Source organism: Mustela lutreola, chromosome 16 (assembly GCF_030435805.1).
Source record: "Mustela lutreola isolate mMusLut2 chromosome 16, mMusLut2.pri, whole genome shotgun sequence".
NCBI lineage: Eukaryota > Metazoa > Chordata > Mammalia > Carnivora > Mustelidae > Mustela > Mustela lutreola.
Window position 1 is genome coordinate 47,889,663 of NC_081305.1, and position 18,104 is coordinate 47,907,766.

The following is an 18,104-nucleotide window of genomic DNA, read 5'->3' on the forward strand; positions in this document are numbered from 1 at the left end:
TGCAGGACTGTGGGCGTGGGTGGTCAGCTGGACAGCCTTTGAGACTCGATAAGCAGCGCCCAGGACGCGGCAAGCTCTAAAGAACAAGGGCCTCAGCCAACAGTAACAAGGCAAGTGGGACCCGTGGGTTAACAGACATGTGAGACAGCTACTGTAGGGCGTAGGGAAACAGTCTGGATCTTAACTGCAATACACGTGGCTTAAGAAGCAACATTTGTGAGTCAAATTGAGAAAATGGAGCGTTAATAACATTTGTCATATGTAAAAATAGTTGTTTATTTAGGGGCAAGAAAGCACCACTGCACATGGGAAAGCAGGGTGGGGGGGAGTGGGGGTGAGGGAGGCTGGGGCAGAGGGGAGTGAGAGAGAGAATCTTAAGCAGGCTCCACGCTCAGGGCGGAGCCCAACACCAGGCTCGCTGGGTTCAGTCTCAACCACGAGATCGTGACCTGAGCCCAAACCAGCAGTTGGAACTTGGAACCAACTGAGACACCCAGGCGCCCCTTCTGCAGCAGACTGACTTGCAGCCCACAAAAGTGGAAACACGTAAAATATCTGTGAACAGATGAATAAGTAAATAAATAGTGCTATATGGATATCTCATAGATACAGTGAACTGTTCGTGTAAGCACCACTGATGAACTGTAAAATAAATGTGTCTCACGAGGGGACCCAAGGAAAAGGAGGACACAACACTTCACAACTTCAATCATACAAATTCTAGAAAGTGCAAACTCATTGATTATAATGAAAAGTCAATGGCCGCCTCGAGGAGAGGTTATTAAAGAACACAAAGGAAATGTGGGGGTGATGGAAAACTTTATTATCATGACTGATGGCCTCATGGGCTTATGTGAAAGTCAGTGTCAAACTGCACAATTTAATGTTGGGCATTTCATGTCATTTGTACCTTACTGAAACTTAACAACACGGTTCAAATTAAGTTGGGTTCTCTACGCTTTAGAAGATTAGGTCTGGCCACCATACGGACTCCACCACCTTTCTCCTCATCAGAAGACACCTGTACAAACAGGTGAGCAGTGAAGGCATTCCCAGTTCATTCAACATAGATACTGGCTGAGTCACAAAGACCTCATGGCTGCACCAAGAGATCTCTCCCATCTCTGTCCTTGCTTCGCTGCCATGCACAACCATGGCCTTTGGTGGACAACCCAGACGGACCAAGGAATCCACAAAACCTATAGCGTACTTTCTCCTGACAGGCCCTACACAAGATACATCCATCTCGGGGTCCTGAGAATTTCTCTACCCGCTCATCCTTCACAGTCCTCCCACCTAAACACTGTGCATGCCCTTTCCAAACAGGTACACTGCAACCTGTTTATTGGTCTCCTGCACTCTCTATTAATCCAGTGTTTCTGGACCAACGGTCATTCCCCTGGTCCTTATAATCTTTTTTTTTTTTTTTTTTTTTAAGATTTGATTTATTTTTTTGTCAGAGAGAGAGAGAATGAGCGAGCACAGGCAACAGCATGGCAAGCAGAGGCTGAGGGAGAAGCAGGCTCCCCGCCAAGCAAGGAGCCCGATGTGGGACTCGATCCCAGGACGCTGGGGTCAGGACCTGAGCCAAAAGCAGCCACTTAACCAACTGAGCCACCCAGGTGTCCCTAGTCTTTATAATCTTAAAGTCAGTGACATTATGCTACAGAATTCAGAGGATCAAGGCTCCTGGCGCTGCTGCTGGCCCTGGAGAATAGACCTCCTTCACCATCAATAGCCCCTGTGAATAAGAAAACAAGACCATTTGCTCAAAAGCACTAAAGGCTGTGAAACAACAACCAACAGCAGCCCCCACTTCAGGCTAAAACAGCTCCCACTCCGGGTGACCCCACAAAACATTCTGGCATCCAGCTATAACTCAGGACCACAGAGCCCTGCAGTCTTTCCTTAAAGGCTTGAAGCAGCCATGCAAACTCGGTCAAAGCTGCGGAGCTGTCTTCTGCCATCATACAGTCCCCTCTGAGGCACACAACTCTCTTCACCCCTTCATGCCCACAAACACAGTTAATTTCAACACACACAGAGTGAACAGAATCCCCAAGATTAATGGTGGCTTAAAAAATATGACCTTTATTGTCGTACAGCAAGAGCAATGGGAGGCAGACTGTTTCTGGGTTGGTGATTTGGAGGCTGGGGAAATGCCTTCAGAGTTTCACAAGGATGATACATCCCTGATATGCCATCCTCCTTTTCAAATCACCAACAGTCCTCTAGGACAAAACCGGGCGAGATCCATGCCCTCTCAGAGAAGAAAAATGGGGAAGGAGTAAGTGCTCAGGCTGCTCATCAGTCCTCCAGCAACTGTCCTGACACCGGGATACGGCCCTGGGCAGGTTCAAAGACTGCAGTGCAGCTGCTACATACCTGGGATTTATGTCGATGTTTGAATGTATGAATGTCAATGCAGGCAAATGGCACCTTCATGAGGGATTTCCTCCAGTGCTGTTACTCTCATCAAATAAATACCTGCGCAGTTAAGGTAGTTGTCCCATTTGAAATTTGTGAACTCCTATGACGTCAAGTCCTTCAGTAGAAGGTTTTCTCATTTTCAAGGCTTTTGTAAGGGCTTTCACGAGTTCTCTGGGGTGTGATGAGGTTAGCCTTTGGTTAGCCATTTTCCACATTCTCCACACTCACGGGCCTTCGTCAAGGGGAACCCAGTAGTGTTTCAGGAGTTTGGACTCCTAGGTAAAGAATATCCCACATTCAGATACTCACAGAGCCGTTTCAGTATGAATATTTGAATGGTCACTGAAATGAAAGACCCAGTGAATGTTTCAAAGTCACTGTCCTCCTAAAGCCTTTCTCCAGTGTGTACTTTTCTGTGCTTAATGAGGCTAGAACTATGGCTAAAGGATTTCCCACACTCCCTGCACTCGTAAGGTCTTTCTCCAGTGTGAATCCTCCTATGCTTAATGAGACTGGAGTTTTGAGTGAAGGATATCCCACACTCAGTGCACTCATAAGGCCTTGATCCAGTGTGTACTCTCTGGTGTCTGAGGAGACTAGAACTGTAAGTAAAGAATTTCCCACATTCACTGCATTCATAAGGCCTCTCTCCAGTGTGAACTCTCCGATGTTGAAGCAGTGCAGAGCTTTGGCTAAAAGATTTCTCACATTCGCTGCACTTATAAGGCCTTTCTCCACTATGAACTCTACGGTGTTCGATGAGGCTGGAGTTTTGAGTAAAGGATTTTCCACATTCACTGCACTCATAGGGCCTTGATCCTGAGTGAACTCTCTGGTGTTTTATGAGACTGGAGTGGTAGGAAAAGAATTTTCCACACTCGCTGCACTCATAAGGCCTTTCTCCCGTGTGAACACTGCGGTGTTGAAGGAGCGCAGAGCTTTCGCTGAAGGATTTCCCACATTCACTACATTCATACGGCCGTTCTCCAGTGTGAATTCTCCGATGTTTAATGAGGTTAGACTTGTTGCCAAATAATTTGCCACATTCGTCACACTCGTGAGGCCTTGCTCCAGTGTGAACTCTCCGGTGCCGAATGAGGCTAGAGCTCTGCCGAAACGACCTCCCACATTCCCCACACTTGTAAGGCTTTTCCCCAGTGTGCACTCTCCAGTGGTCCCTGAGGCTGTAGCTCTTGCTAAAAGATTTCCCACATTCACTGCACATGAAGCATCTTTCTCTAGTGAGGTCTCTCTGGTGATAAGCAAGTGTGTGTTTGCAACTGAAGTCCTTTGTGCCTTCTGCCCAGCTGCGTTGCAGTTTCCTTCCATGGGAGGACGCCCCATACTCAGTCCTCCTGTATGACGTCTCCCTGCTGGGTGGGGCTTGATGCTGGAGGAATCTCGAGGTGGCCAAGATGTCCCTCACAGGCCAAGATGTCACCTCCCCACAGGAAAAGGGTTTCCCTAACACAGAGAATTTGTAGTCCTTCACAAAAGAAGCTCTGCCCATGTTGCTTCTGAAGCATTTCTCTCCAGTGTGCTGCTCCTGGTGCGGAAGGTCTGCATCGAAATACAACTGTCCCTTGTGTGCCCCAATACTGTAGAGATTCTGTCCACAAAGTGTTGCCAGGTGCTCACTGGACAGCAAAAGGTCTCTCAAGTCCTGGCCACACACCTCACGAGGATGGGCTTTCTGGGGAGACACAACTGCCTGCAAAGTCCTGACCTGTGACGCTCTTTGTACAGAAATGCTCTGCTCAGGTGCCTCGTCATCCTCTGCTCCCTGCCTGCAGCCTGAAAGCAAGAAATGCTGGTGAAGTGCACGCTGCCTGTGGTGGGAGGGGGCAGCTACTATGCAAGCTCCAGATGTGTGTCTAGCAGACCCAGGAACCAGTGCTTGGGATGGTTTGCAGGACCAGGGAGATGGCTCAGGTGGAAGATGGGGCTGCTCAGCAGTAGCAGGCTCCAAAGAGCAGAGAATGGGAGAGGCCTCATGAGGTGAAGGAGGCAAACATGCACTGTGTGACCCAGAGACAGAAGTGGTCTGCAATTTATTCCTCTGCCAACAATTTTCCAAAGCAACCTATCTTCTGCTGACACACCTATTCCGTGCAGAAGGGTGTGTCAAGTCCCAAGGAAATAGGACTGTAACCTGGCAGGTGGTTTTCTGAACTGCTTACACGGGCACACCTCATGGTGCAACAGCAGCCAGTGTGCAAAGTGCTGCAGATGGCCTGGTGAGAAAATGAGTGGGCTAGGGATCCCAGAAATGCGAGGTTAACCCCACACCAGAAGGAAGAGTAGAAGCAAGTAACAGAGTTGACAAATCGGCAAAGTGCCAAGAAAAGGGAAGAAAAGACAGAAATGAAATGTGGCCCCTGGCATCAGAATACTAGTCAAACAAATAGGCTTCTGGTCTGATGTAAACACAGCACTGACATCATCTCCTCCAGGTACCATTCTGCAGCCTTTGTGTTTTGTGTGCGTCAATGTACCTACCATGAACCACCCTGGGGTCTCCAATCCAACCCCACTCCCACAATCAGCAAGCCCATGACAACTTCATGATACAAATTCTAAGGAAAAGACAGTTGAGTAGCCATCGGTATCCCAGAACAACTCAGCATACAACAGCCCATGGCAAAGAGAACTAAATAGTCCCCAGACAAGTCTGGAGGAGAGTTTCATGAGAATAGCCCATGGTCCATAAACATAATAATTTTGTCAGAGACAGCAAGTCCTGGCACAGGGAGGCAAAAGGAAGCCTCAGCAGAGAAAGGAAATAGACGTGGAGCATGCATCGAGACAAAGTAACCCAGTCAGGGAAAGGGCAAATAAGGGGATATCCATTGGGTTCACTGCAAGACTCCTGACCCTGATTCCTTCCCTGAAATTCAGCAGGAAGGCTGCTGCTGGGGCTGTTCAAGTAAGAAGGGTGGTGCACTGACCTCAGCCTTACCAACCACAGCACCTACCCCTGGAACAGGGGAAGGAACCTGTGGCTCATGGTCCCTATGTCAAGATGGACTGTTCCTGGGGACCAAGGGAAGGTCAGAGACTAGCTCAGGCCACAGGGATGGGGTTGAGTGTCTTACCCAAGGAGGTTATAAGTGCCAAGTTCTCCAGCATCACATCCTGGTACAGACATCTCTGAGCCTCATCAAGGAGACCCCATTCCTCCCAGGAGAAGTACACAGCCACGTCTTCAAAGGTCACCCTGCCCTGGCAGGATGGGGACAGATGAAACCACAGAAAGATCCTCTCCCAAGAACCCATATCCCTTTTCCCACACACATCTACCCTATGCCCATCCTCCCCTGATCATCCCAACTGAGAAGAAAAACCACACCCCAGTGCCTGGATGCCGTGATGCCACTGTCTCCTCGTGGGCCCACTGATCAGAGAGTCCTGCTGAAACAAGATGCAGTTAGATGACTGAATATCTAAGTTGTGGACCTGGCACAGACGGATCCTCCTGGCCATCTGGGTTATTCTGCTGAAAACCAGGGCCCTGGCATCAATAAGGCATATTCCCTCCCCAAGTACACATTGTTCTCGAGCCTGAATTCCACAGCCACATGCCTACTGTCACCACATCTCACTGTCCCGCACCACAGCAATCTCCCTGGGCTCCCCTGCACGTCATTGTTATTTTTATCACCTCCTCTTCACCCCACTGCTAAGGGCAGGAGTCCTACCTTAGAGTTATGGGGATGGTCAACACATGACACCTGACCATGGACAGAGGAGACGGACAACATTTTAGTGATCACAGATATTCACAGCCTGGAAGAGGGACACCACACCCCACACAGGCCCACATGGGGTGGCACTCTGAAAAAGAGTGAATAACCAGAAGCTGTGGAATGCAAGCTTCATAGGATTGAGAGGGTGAGGTTCCTGTAAGAGGATGGGATTGGCTTGTCTGAGTAACTCCATGGGCTGGCAGGGCACTGAAACCCATCCAAAGGGATAAGCAGGAAACGCACCTTTGATGAAAAAGTTGTTTAATTAGTAGGAGGCCTTCCCAATAGCAGAAGAGTGTGGAGGAGAATTTACACCCAGGCCTTGAGTTACTGCATCTTGCACCAGACAAGGTCCTCCTCCACCTGTGCAGCACGTGACCACTCAGCAATCACCATCTTCCTCTGTCCATCCGACCCTCTTCCAAAGCAAGGCTCCTTGGTGGCCTACCCCAGACTTAGTGACTCTCACAGATGATCACATCAGCACATACACGTGACCTTATTCCTCCAGGATGAGACACCCCAAGCCCTACCACAGTCCTCACAAAACCCTGATGGAGTTCAAATTGGAGAAGCACCAGCAGCACAGGCCTGAGTGTCATCATGTCCTCTGAGCTTCTGTGTCCTTCTCATGTCTACTCCTCCACTGAAAACCTTGGCCACCTCCCCAAGTATCCTATTCCTGACGCACTCTCCCTTCATAGCCACTCACATCCCTCATCTCGAAGTCATACCATCTTCTAAGTATTCAGTCCTAGTCCTCCTTCCTCCCCCAACTTCCTGGCACCATAACACCTTTACCACCACAACCAGAAGACTCACAACTTCTCACAACTGGGACCCACAGCTCACTCACCTGGGCCCACAGAGTAGCCATGATGTTTTTAGATGTTTCCCTTTGAACCACTCTGCAGAGTTCCAGACTGGTGTATCTGGCTGCTCACTCAACGCATCCACTCAGAGCTCTCCAGAACATCTCCCACCAACATCATTCACAGTACCAACTCCCTCATCTCAGTCAATGGAGCTTCCATTCTTATAGCTGCAGATACAAAAACCCTTCAGATATCCCTGAAGCCTCCCTTTCACCCTGTCTTGGTCCACATTAGGAAATCAGTGGTCACTTTTTCAAAACACATATCCAGAATCCAATGACACCTAAGCCAGCACTCTGGGCCAGTAACCGTCACCTAAACTCTGACAGCAGCTTCCACCCTGATATTCCTGCATCCTCTCGCAGCCCGCAGTCTATACTCCATGCCACAGCGGGCTGGATCCTATGAAGACCTTGGTAACATCAGATAGCTGCGCATACCCAAGCCTCGCATGACCACCAGAGGACACGCCCAACTTCTCAGGCAGTCACTCCAGGCCCGACTGCTGTCCCCTGCTCTTTGCTCTCACCCGCCAAAAAACAGAACGGTGCGTTCCGAACAGGTGCAGCTGAGTGTTAACTGGGGCGTGCGCACACTCCGCTACCAGTCCCCGCATAGCCTTGCACGCACATTGGTTGCCAGAAACGGAAACCCCTTCACAGAACTCCTGGCGCGGGCCTGGGGTTTCCCCAGGGTCCCCAGACTCAAAACTTGGGGAATGGCACTTAAGATCCCGGGACACAACAGTGCAGAAGACAGGCGGGTGCGGGTCGGGTCAGGCCACCTCCCACTCGTTCGTGCAGCCTCTGTAAGCGCCTCTGATGCCGCGGGAACTGGGGAGAGCCCAGCCTTAGACCAACAAGACCCGGGGTCCACCGGCTCAAAGTTCCCTATACCCTTGCCCGGCCCTGATGACCGGGAAGGCAGCAGCTCAAGCTCCACGCCTCAGGGCTCAACATCGCCCCTCACCACGTGCCTCTCACCGGAGCCCGCTCCCGCGCGCAGCCCGCCGGCGCTCACACACGCCGGGTCACCCCCGACTCCCTGTCCCGAACACCGGGGCCTGGGCCGCCAGCAGGCGCCCCGCGCTCGGGCCTTCGGGGTCTGGGTGGGGGCGGCGGGGAGGGTCCGGGGGACGAGCGCTTACCGGAGCCGGGTCCCTGGGCGCGGCCGCCGCCATCGGACTCCGTGAGCGGAGAGCACCGGGCCGGTGGTCCCGGTCTCCGCCCCAGCGAGGGGCAGCCCAAGCCGCGTTGCCAAGCTGTGGATCCGCGAACGTGCAGCGCGGACAGAGTCTCCTCTCGCCGCTTCTCGGTCGCGTTAAGTCAGTATGGACGCAGAAAGCCTGCCCTTCTCACCCCGCGCGCAAAACCGACAGCAGCTATGATGGCCACCATGCGGAAGCAGCCGGAAGTCTCACCCGCACGGCACGCGCACGCGCGGAAGAACCCTTCTGAAGTGCTCATTGGACAGCGACGCTGTCGCTCGGCTCCGGGCATTCTGGGCGGTGTAGTCCCCACGGCTCTGCGGCCGGGAGTCGGGGAGTCGGCGAAGTCCTGCGGCGAAGGTTGGGCGTCTGGTGGGAGTGGTGTTGGGAAAAGGCCGAGGTGCGGCTTCGCTTTTTTTTTTTTTTTTGAGAGCACGTGATCGTGTTTCTTTGCAGTGCTCTCTGCAGCCGACCACCCAAGTGTGTGCAGACATTTCGGACCCAGGGAAGTCAGCATAATCCTGGAGGCTAAGGATGTCGCTCTGGATCCTCCCAAAAGCCACAAACCAAACAGACACATTATTCATAGTGTCCGTCAGACACTGATATGTCCACGCCTAGTGGAAGCTAATAAACATTATCTTTTTTCAATTAGTGTCTCATAATGGTACACTGACTGCTGTTTCACCCCTTAGCAACAGGCAGGTGGACAGACCGATGGCACTTAAGCTCCGGACCTTCTGCGTAAGGCCACAACACGCCACCCCACCCCGCTTTCCAGGCAGTGTTCCTGGGGTTTCCCAGATCGCCTTTCCCAGACACCACCATACACGGGCTCACCCTCACTGTGATGGCACTGAGGGCCCTTGGACAGGAGTTCACACTCCCTCCCCACATGCACATCACTCTTCCTGCCACACCTGTCACAACTGCACTCCCACAGCCACAGCCCCTTGCTGTCCTACTTCATAATAATCTCTGCCTCTCTGATTGTTAATCAGCATATGCTGCCTAGGAAATGTGTGGCTGATTCAAACAGGACCAAGTACTATCCCAGACTCTGATGTCCTCACGACAGAGGCAGCCTTGTCCTAATATGGTCTCCCTCCCTGTAGAGGGCACTCTACAGACACATGCACACTTCCCCTTTTCTGAGGGCCCCCACTCTTTTCATGAGAACCTAATGCTGATGGGCTCTCTTGAGGATTATCTCATTCAACAGCCCCCAAAACAGTGTGGACCGACTATGATTCCAATTTTCAAAGGAGGAATCTATCTCTCAGAGAGGGTAAGGGACTACCATAAGGCTGCTCAGCGGTGTAACCGCTAGTTAGGTTCGGTTACACTGCCCTGGACCCACTCACCTTGCTCCCTTCTGTTCTTCTCCAGCAGAAATCTCCCAGGACTTGGGCTAGGATTCCCAAACACCTCACCTGCCAGATTGTCTAAGGAGCCTGGGACCACCAAGTAACCCCACCCCAACATCTCCACCTGAGGCTCTCCACATCATCAATGTCACCTTAGACCATCTGTTCCCTCACTGCTATTGGCAATAGTTCCTCCCCATGGAGGGAGGAAACCTAAATATGGCTCCTGGGTGGCCCCTCCACTCTGTGCCCCCATGCTAAGCTGTCACCCAGTTATCACTGTCACTACTACAGTGTGAGGCCCTGAAGGACTGAGAGTAGCCACTGAGACCTTCACATATCCCTGCTGGCAGCTATTGCAGGAGACCGTAGTGCTTACAGCTCTTCCTCACCGTTCTTGGCAAATTGCAAATTGTTCTAACAATGGCTGCTAACCTGCTAGAAATTTTCCATTGCTCCCATAAAGCCCGTAAGCCTCCCACCTTCCTCTCCCAATCAGACAGGCTTCTCGGCCCTGGAGACAAACATTTCTGTGTAAAGACTTCTAGGCTCCAACTTGCCCCCCACCCCCACCTGTCAATCTTTAAACCTGTCTGAGCCTCCAGGCTGTACTTAAGGTATGCACCCAACTTTTTGCTCTGACTCCCACCAGCCCATCACCAAATATGCAGAGATGGGATAGGTTGTTTTCTCCAGGCCAGACTATCTCCACACCCATTCCCCTCATCACACTTGGTCCTTGGAGACTGTACAATTCTGTGTGTTGTTTGGGCATCCATATTGCATGCCTGTCTCACAAGTCTCTGTATTTGTGCATTTGTGTTGCCAAGCTGTGGTGAGGTCTGAAAGGGTCCCCAGTGCAGGAGCTTCTGTCCCCATGGAGTTGGGGGTGTGTCACTATCCTGGCACGTGGTTGTTCACCAAGTTCTCCAAACTGTGTGGTATGACTGATCACTAACCCAATCTCTAGCTCCTCTCCACTTCATGGAGGGTGGGGCTGAAAGTTCTAAGCTCATGATTTGGTCTTCCTGGGACCAGTCCCCATCCTGAGGCTATCCAGGAACTGCCTCACTGAAACGGAAGACATTCCTATCACCCAGGAAATTCCAGATGACTTAGGGGTTCTGTATCAGGAACCAGTTAGAAGACCAAGTATTAAAACAAAAGATGTTTTGGGGCACCTGGGTGGCTCAGTGGGTTAAGCCGCTGCCTTCAGCTCAGGTCATGATCTCGGGGTCCTGGGATCGAGTCCCGCATCGGGCTCCCTGCTCAAGCAGCAGGGAGCCTGCTTCCTCCTCTCTCTCTCTCTGCCTGCCTGTCTGCCTACATGTGATCTCTCTCCTTCAAATAAATAAATAAAATCTTTAAAAAAAAAAGATGTTTCTATTGCTCTCATCACTTAAGAAATTACAAGGGCTTTAGGAGCTCTGTGCCTGGAACTAGGGACAGAGACCGACATATATATTTTCTGTTATTTCACAACCTGCCTCACAGAGGTCTTTCCAAACAAAATCTTTCCCTTGTACCAAGAGGTATGTGCAAGAATATTCACAGTAGCAAACCCCTGGAGACAAACCAGGAAAGAGAACAAATAAATGTTCCTCTCCACACAATGGAGCATTATCTGCAGCCCCATAGTCCTCTTAATGGAAGCAGTGAGAGAAATGTCACAATTTACCCCATAGAATACCCCCTTCTGTGATTCAAGCCATTTTCATATGGTACCTTCCAGTTTGTCAGTGTAATTGAGCCCAGTTTCCTAGCAGAAACCAACTCACAAATACATTCCAAGTAACCAGCACAAGTGCTGTTGCCCCAGCTGTGCACAGAATCTTTCCATTTCCTCCAAACTTCCCTTTCAAAGTAGCTCTGCAAATAAGCTCCCCATTCCCCCATACCTTCCATTTCTGGAAGAAATGAGCAGAAATCATTTGAACTTTCATGGTGTTTGTCAATAAAATAGCATTCTGAGACTTGCGGTCATAAATCATATCAGGTCCAGTTTAGCTGTTAATGTTTCCAGTGTATTGCAGAGATGTAACATTTAAATATAAAGGTTCCCTTTTACAGGATAAGACCTATGTCTGGGTTTCTGCCTCTGCTTTCTATCTTTTCATGCTCATGTGGCCCAGTAAAGACAAAGGGTGAGGACAGAGGACAGGGGAGCAGGAGGGAAAGCATCCCTTGACCACTGGGAGCTGCTCTTGGTGTCCTATGGAAGAACATTGCTGGGTTTTAGGAATAAGTACCAACATTACACATTTGTGCATTCATGCAGCAGACTCTTTGTTGGCTACCTGAAATCTGTAAGCCACCTTTCTAGGCACATGAGATACTCTAGTGAGCGAACTGAGAAATTCCTCCCTCACCTCACATTTTAGTGAAGACACGGACAATATAATGAGGAAATGACACGTTCTAAACAGGGAAGTGCCATGGAAATACACGCATCTGCATTCGTATTTCTACGTCATTCCACTGGGGCTGCACCTGAGGAAGCTCCTGGTGTGGAAGGAAGCCCTCTGGAGGCCCTCTTTTGGTGAGTCTTCAAGTGGCGGTGGTAGGTCGATGACTGGCGGTAGCTTCTGTGGCAGAGGGAGCACTCATAAGGCTTCTCTCCTGTGTGGATTCTCTCATGGGCCAGAAGGTTGGTTTTGTGGCTGAAGGATTTTTCACACATGCTGCACGTGAAAGGCTTCTCTCCTGCATGAATCTTCTGATGCACGTGTAGGTCTGACGCTTGGAAGAAGCCTTTGTCACACTCAGCACAAGTAAATGTCCTCTCGTTCTTATGTCTTCTCTGATGGGCTTGTAGCTGAGAGAGATACCTGAAGAACCTAGGACACTTTTCACATCTGTATGACTTTTGTGTTTCACGGCATCCTCCTTGCTGTCCCCTACATGGGGATTTCCCCTCAGTTCTCTGGTGGGTAGGAACAGGCTCAGGGGTGACCTGGACCAGCTGAGAGAGAAACCCTGGTCCCCCATCTGTAAGGACATCTTGACAGAAGGGTCCTTCCAGGGCCCCTTCCTGGGACCCGGATGTGCCTAGAGCTGCTCTTCTGGAGCTAAGCGGATTCTTCAAAGAAACACTGTCCTCTTCTCGGATAATGAGAAGGGAAGGTATTTGACTGCTTTGACTGGTAATACTGTCATTTATGGGATAAATGTTGTCGCCATTTTCTTTAGCTTTCTCTCCTGTGGGGGATAAAGTGACTCGGTGAAGTCGTGCCCAAGAAGGAGCTGCATGAATCCCTCTGGTACCTCGGCTTACCCCACTCACCTTGTCCTGTTTCCAGGGAAGTATCTTGGGGAGTCCAGGAGGGTGTCCCCATGTTCTCTTCTGTTGAGGTCCCTGCTGACAACTGTTTCGTGAAATAAACAATGACTTCTCTTAAGGGTATATTCTCAGAAAAGAGGGCTTCTTGTCCCTGCATGTGGATGTGGACCTGTAAAAAAAAAAACAACAAAACAACACCTCATCACTATGGTATATAGATCTGTTGAGTGACAGAGTTGACCTTCCCTCATGTGGCTTTCCCAAGATCCCACTACCGCATGCTGCCACATCCACTATTCTGCCCTTATCCCTGCTGGCCTTAAAGTTCATGGTAATTTCTAACTAGTGTGTCATTTTCAATGAGAAAAGATGAATACTCAAGATTTCTTAGGGAAGAATGAGCTTGTGTTAAGGCATTTCTCCCCATTCTTGAGGTTTCTGCTCTACTGTCAGTTTCTTAGTGAGTCCTCCTACCATCTCATTGGTTAAAATTAATTAATATGTTGGCTCTTCTATGTCCTACTGAACAGATGCCTATAAAACATCTGCTCTCATTTTGCTTACTTAGCATGGCAAAGGGTCTCTTTGGTGAGAACTAGTAAGTGGGTCTACAATAACTCTTCCTTCTCTATTCCCGGGAAATTACAACAGGCTGTACTTAATCCTTACACACCTCTGACCCTCAGGCCAGGAGCTGAAACCCTCTACTCACTAATCCAGGTGGCTTCATGCCATCGTCAGTCAGATCTTCCATGAATTTCTCCAGGTTTCTGCCACTGGCATTCCATTTCTCTTTCAACATGGCCCTGTCACTGCAGTGGCCATTGATCATAAACTGTTCCAGGACCAAATGAGAAATAATTTCATCCTTGCTGTGTTTTTCTGGCTGAAGCCATGAGTGAAATAACTTATAGAGATTTTGCAGTTCCTGCCTTGCACATAAGTTATTATTGTTTTGTAATAAACTGAGCTGAGTCCTCGGGAACTCCCAGATCTCCTTTTCCTCCTGAATGGCTTGTCCTTGACAGGGTTTATGCTCTAGGTTTTCTGACCCAGAATCATTCCTAGATGGTTCTCCCTGAAATGAGATTCTGAGGTCTAAAGCCATCCTTAATAGGAATTCTCAGAGAGATTCAATTTCAGATATTCAGTTCCTCCTGATTTGTTTCTCTGGAAGTCTGTTGCACCAGCTCATCAGTACCTAAAGAGTGCAAGCTAGAAATAGAAGAGATACAGAACTAATTACAGCACAGGCATAATTTTAAAAATTCAGTTTCAGATAAGTTCATGCATAAATTCTACTAGACATGTAAGAAAGAATGCTAATCTTACACAAACGCTCCCAGAGCATAAAAAATGGGAACACTCTCCTTTTAATGAGTGTAGCAACTCCCTAATAATAAAAGTTTATAAGTACATTAAAGAAAGGTACACTACAGGTCAAGATCTTCACAAATGGTAGGTGTAGAAATGGAAAGCAAAACATTTGCAAATCAAATCCAATGACATATATAGAAAATAATAAATCACAAAACAAGTGGGGTTTACCTTCTTTTTTAAAGTTTTTTAAACAATTTATTTATTAGAGAGAGAGCACATGTGTGGGGAGAGGAAAGGCTCCTGCTGAGCAGGGAGCCCAATGCGGGGCTTGATCTGGGATCATGACTTGAGTGGAGGGCAAACATTTAGCCTACTGAGCCACTCAGGTGCCCCAACTGGGGTTTACTTTCAAAATGAAAAGTTGGGTTAAAATTAAAAAGTCAATTACCACATGAATAGAGTTTAGAAAAACACAATATAATCATCTACTTGGATATATTAAAGGTGTTTAATGAAAGTTGGTGTTCATTACCAAAAGATATTAGTAAACTGGGGATAATGAGAACTTTTTTGATGTCATAAAGTATACGAAATATACCCAAACTCATCCTTAAATGTTTTCCCTTTAAAACTGAGAGATGGATGGCCACTGCCAATTTTATGCAACATTGGACTACTCTTTAGTCAGTAAAAAAGGCAAGAAAATATATTAAATATCATTATTTTATACATGTCCTGATTTTGTTTCCAAGAAAGTATCAAACATTCTACAAATATTAGGCAAGGTGAATTTTTGCAAGATGTCTGATACAAGACCAATTTGCCAAAATCATTTGGATTATATTATGACACTAGCAGCTGAAAATTAAGTTAAAAAAAAAACTCAACTCTATATATCGCCATTAAACATAAAACATCTAAGAAAAATTCAATGAAAATGTGCAAGCCCTTTAAAGAAATACACAATATTACAGATATTATATGTATAAGGAGTAGCTATGTTTGTGGATTGCAAGACTCAATTCCAACTGGAAAACATCAATTATCCCCAAGTTGCTGTATAAATTCAATGCTATGTCATTGGAAATCCAACAAGTGGTTTTTCTGTGTGTGTGAACACTGACAGCTGATTCTAAAATTAGGTAGACATAAATAGGCTAAGAATAGTCAAGACTAACTGAACATAATAAAAAATAAATTATAAATAAATAATAAATTAGAAAAAATACCCAAGATAATTCTGAGGAATAATAATGTTTGAGGATTTACATAATCACAAAACAAAACTGATTATGAGACTATATTCATTAACACTGTGACCATGGCACAAGGATAGACAAATAAGGCAACAGAGCAGAATGTTAGCCTGATGTAGATTGTTATCTATATGGTCACCTGCTTTCTATAAAACATGACACTGAAGTGCATGTGCTGACAGGAAAGCTTATTTTTTGTCTTCAATAAATGGTGCTATGTCAACTGAATATTCATAAAGGGGGAAATTCATCCTGACCCCCATCCTACCCCATTTACAAAAATTAGTTCTAGATGGGTTTTAAAAATCTGAGAAATGTAAAATAGAGCTTCTAGAAGACCACCTGGAAGAATATATTTAAGAACTTATAGTAGAAAAAGCTGTCTTTTAGACAATACAGAAAGAACTCAGCAGGAAGTTCTTTTCCCAAGGAAAAGATTGACATACTGGACTACATTAAAATGAGAGATAGTGTTCATCAAGTGAAGTCATTTATTCATTTAAAAATGCAGCACAGTAGGGAAGATGTTTTCAATATATAGGTAAAACACAGAATGAGTTTGCAAAAACTTTTTCAAATAAATGAAACAGAAGATTGATTTCTACGAAAATGGTCAAAATACTTGTCAAAGGCAGATATCTTATAACAAAACTACCATGGCATGCTATAAAGTACTGCCAGAAAGACAAAAATCAAATAGACTGAGTGTTGACATGGACTGGAATACCTAGAACTCTTGGTCACTACTGGTGAGTACTCACTGTGGAAATGCTGTGACTGGTATCGACTAAGTCTGTGTTTATGTATTCAGGATGTGACCGTCAGTGTTACTCCAGGGCATTTGTTCAACAGAAAAATGTACTCACCTACATCATAGACATATCTGAATGTTTATAACATTATAATTCATAACATTCTCAAATCGTAAACAATCTAAGTGTCCAACATTAAATGAAATAGGTTATCATTAACTCATAGAGTCATATGATTATTCATAAGACTAGCATTGATCATTGAATGATCATTCATTGATAGCACTGAAAGTGAATAAACTGTTTCCTACAACATGAAATAGCCATAAATCAAAATGTTGAATGAAATAATGCAGAAACCAATATATACATTTTGTTTATTCCCACTTATGCCACTTCAAAAGCATATAGATATTATCAGTATTATTATTATTATTATTTTAAAAGATTTTATTTATTTATTTGACAGAGAGATTACAAGTAGGCAGAGAGGCAGGCAGAGAGAGAGAGGAGGAAGCAAGCTCCCTGCTGAGCAGAGAGCCCAGATGCGGGACTCGATCCCAGGACCCTGAGATCATGACCTGAGCCGAAGGCAGCGGCTTAACCCACTGAGCCACCCAGGCGCCCCGATATTATCAGTATTATTTAGGATGTTGGTTACTTTTGGGAAAAATAGTAGATCCTGGCGTAGGTACATATATGGAGGGCTCCATAGAAGGACCCCAACCCAGAACTAAATACGATTCCTGGGATGCCAGACTTCCAGTTTCAGCTGGCAACATCCACCTCTTGATCTTAGAGGTGGTTATTCAGAAGTGTTTCTCTATAAAAATCCACCAGCTATCTTCTTTCACTTTTTCATTTTATGTATGAGCATTCTACTGCAGTAAATGGTCAATTTTAAACAGCAAATGGAGTCTAAAATTATAATTGGACATACAATTGAATAAAGGCAATGATCTGGTACAAATACGTTCTGCCAGTTATTGTAAGAAAAGAAACTCTTGGAAAAAAGTTGAGAATAAAGTGAATGAAACAGAAGAGACAGATGGGAATCCATACAAATGACCTCATCCTGTGTCAAAATCCCTCCTACCTCAGACACAAACATTTGTACGATGCACCCACCCCACCCACGGCCCCCCAGCTATGCTCACTGTGTCAGTCCAGTGATACATTTCCTTTTTCTTTTTATTTTTTTAAAGATTTTATTTACTTGACAGCGAGATCACAAGTAGGCAGAGAGGCAGGGGAAGCAGGTTCCCTGCCCAGCAGAGAGCCTGATGCCAGGCTCAATCCCAGGATCCCTGGATTCAACACCCCCCCCCCACCCAGTGAGCCACCCAGGCGCCCCTCCAGCAACACATTTTTTTTTCAAAGTTTTTTTTTTTTATTTGAAAGAGAGAGAATGAGAGAGAGGGAACAAGAGTATGAGAAGGGGGGGTTGGAAGGAGAAGCAGACTACTCACAGAGCAGGGAGCCCAATGTTGGAACTCCAGGAGCATGACCCGAGCAGAAGGCAGTTGCCTAACCAACTGAGCCACCCAGGCGTCCCTTTTTTTTTTTTTTTTTTAAAGATTTTACTTATTTATTTGACAGAGAGAGACCAAAAGTAGGCAGAGAGGCAGGCAGAGAGAGAGAGAGAGAGAGGGAAGCAGGCTCCCCGATGAGCAGAGAGCCCGATATGAGACTCAATCTCAGGACCCTGAGATCATGACCTGAGCTGAAGGCATCGGCTTAACCCACTGAGCTACCCTGGTGCCCAGTGATACATTTCTTAGGAAACTTTCTCTTTGCTGTTTTTTCCCTATTAACAACTATCCTTCCTTGTGAAAAACATTTGTCCCTGCTTCACTGCTTTTTTCAAAGTT

The 18,104-nt window shown here is 47.0% G+C and overlaps 2 protein-coding genes across 2 annotated transcripts; both read right to left on the reverse strand.

Annotated features, from left to right (window-relative positions):
• Window positions 1–2,064: 2,064 nt before the first annotated feature.
• Window positions 2,065–8,451, reverse strand: LOC131818166 (zinc finger protein 154-like). Its single transcript, XM_059152378.1, has 4 exons — window positions 8,199–8,451; window positions 5,780–6,264; window positions 5,526–5,647; window positions 2,065–4,224 (listed from the first exon to the last, which is right to left on the reverse strand). Exons 2-4 carry the CDS (start codon window positions 5,911–5,913, stop codon window positions 2,816–2,818), a joined length of 1,665 nt encoding a protein of 554 aa, XP_059008361.1. The 5' UTR covers window positions 5,914–6,264; window positions 8,199–8,451; the 3' UTR covers window positions 2,065–2,815.
• On the reverse strand, window positions 7,997–14,013 carry LOC131817642 (zinc finger and SCAN domain-containing protein 4-like). Its single transcript, XM_059151185.1, has 6 exons — window positions 13,618–14,013; window positions 12,909–13,074; window positions 12,116–12,823; window positions 8,410–8,627; window positions 8,199–8,312; window positions 7,997–8,095 (listed from the first exon to the last, which is right to left on the reverse strand). The coding sequence occupies exons 1-6, from the start codon at window positions 14,011–14,013 to the stop codon at window positions 7,997–7,999; spliced, it is 1,701 nt and encodes a 566-aa protein (XP_059007168.1).
• Window positions 14,014–18,104: the final 4,091 nt, after the last annotated feature.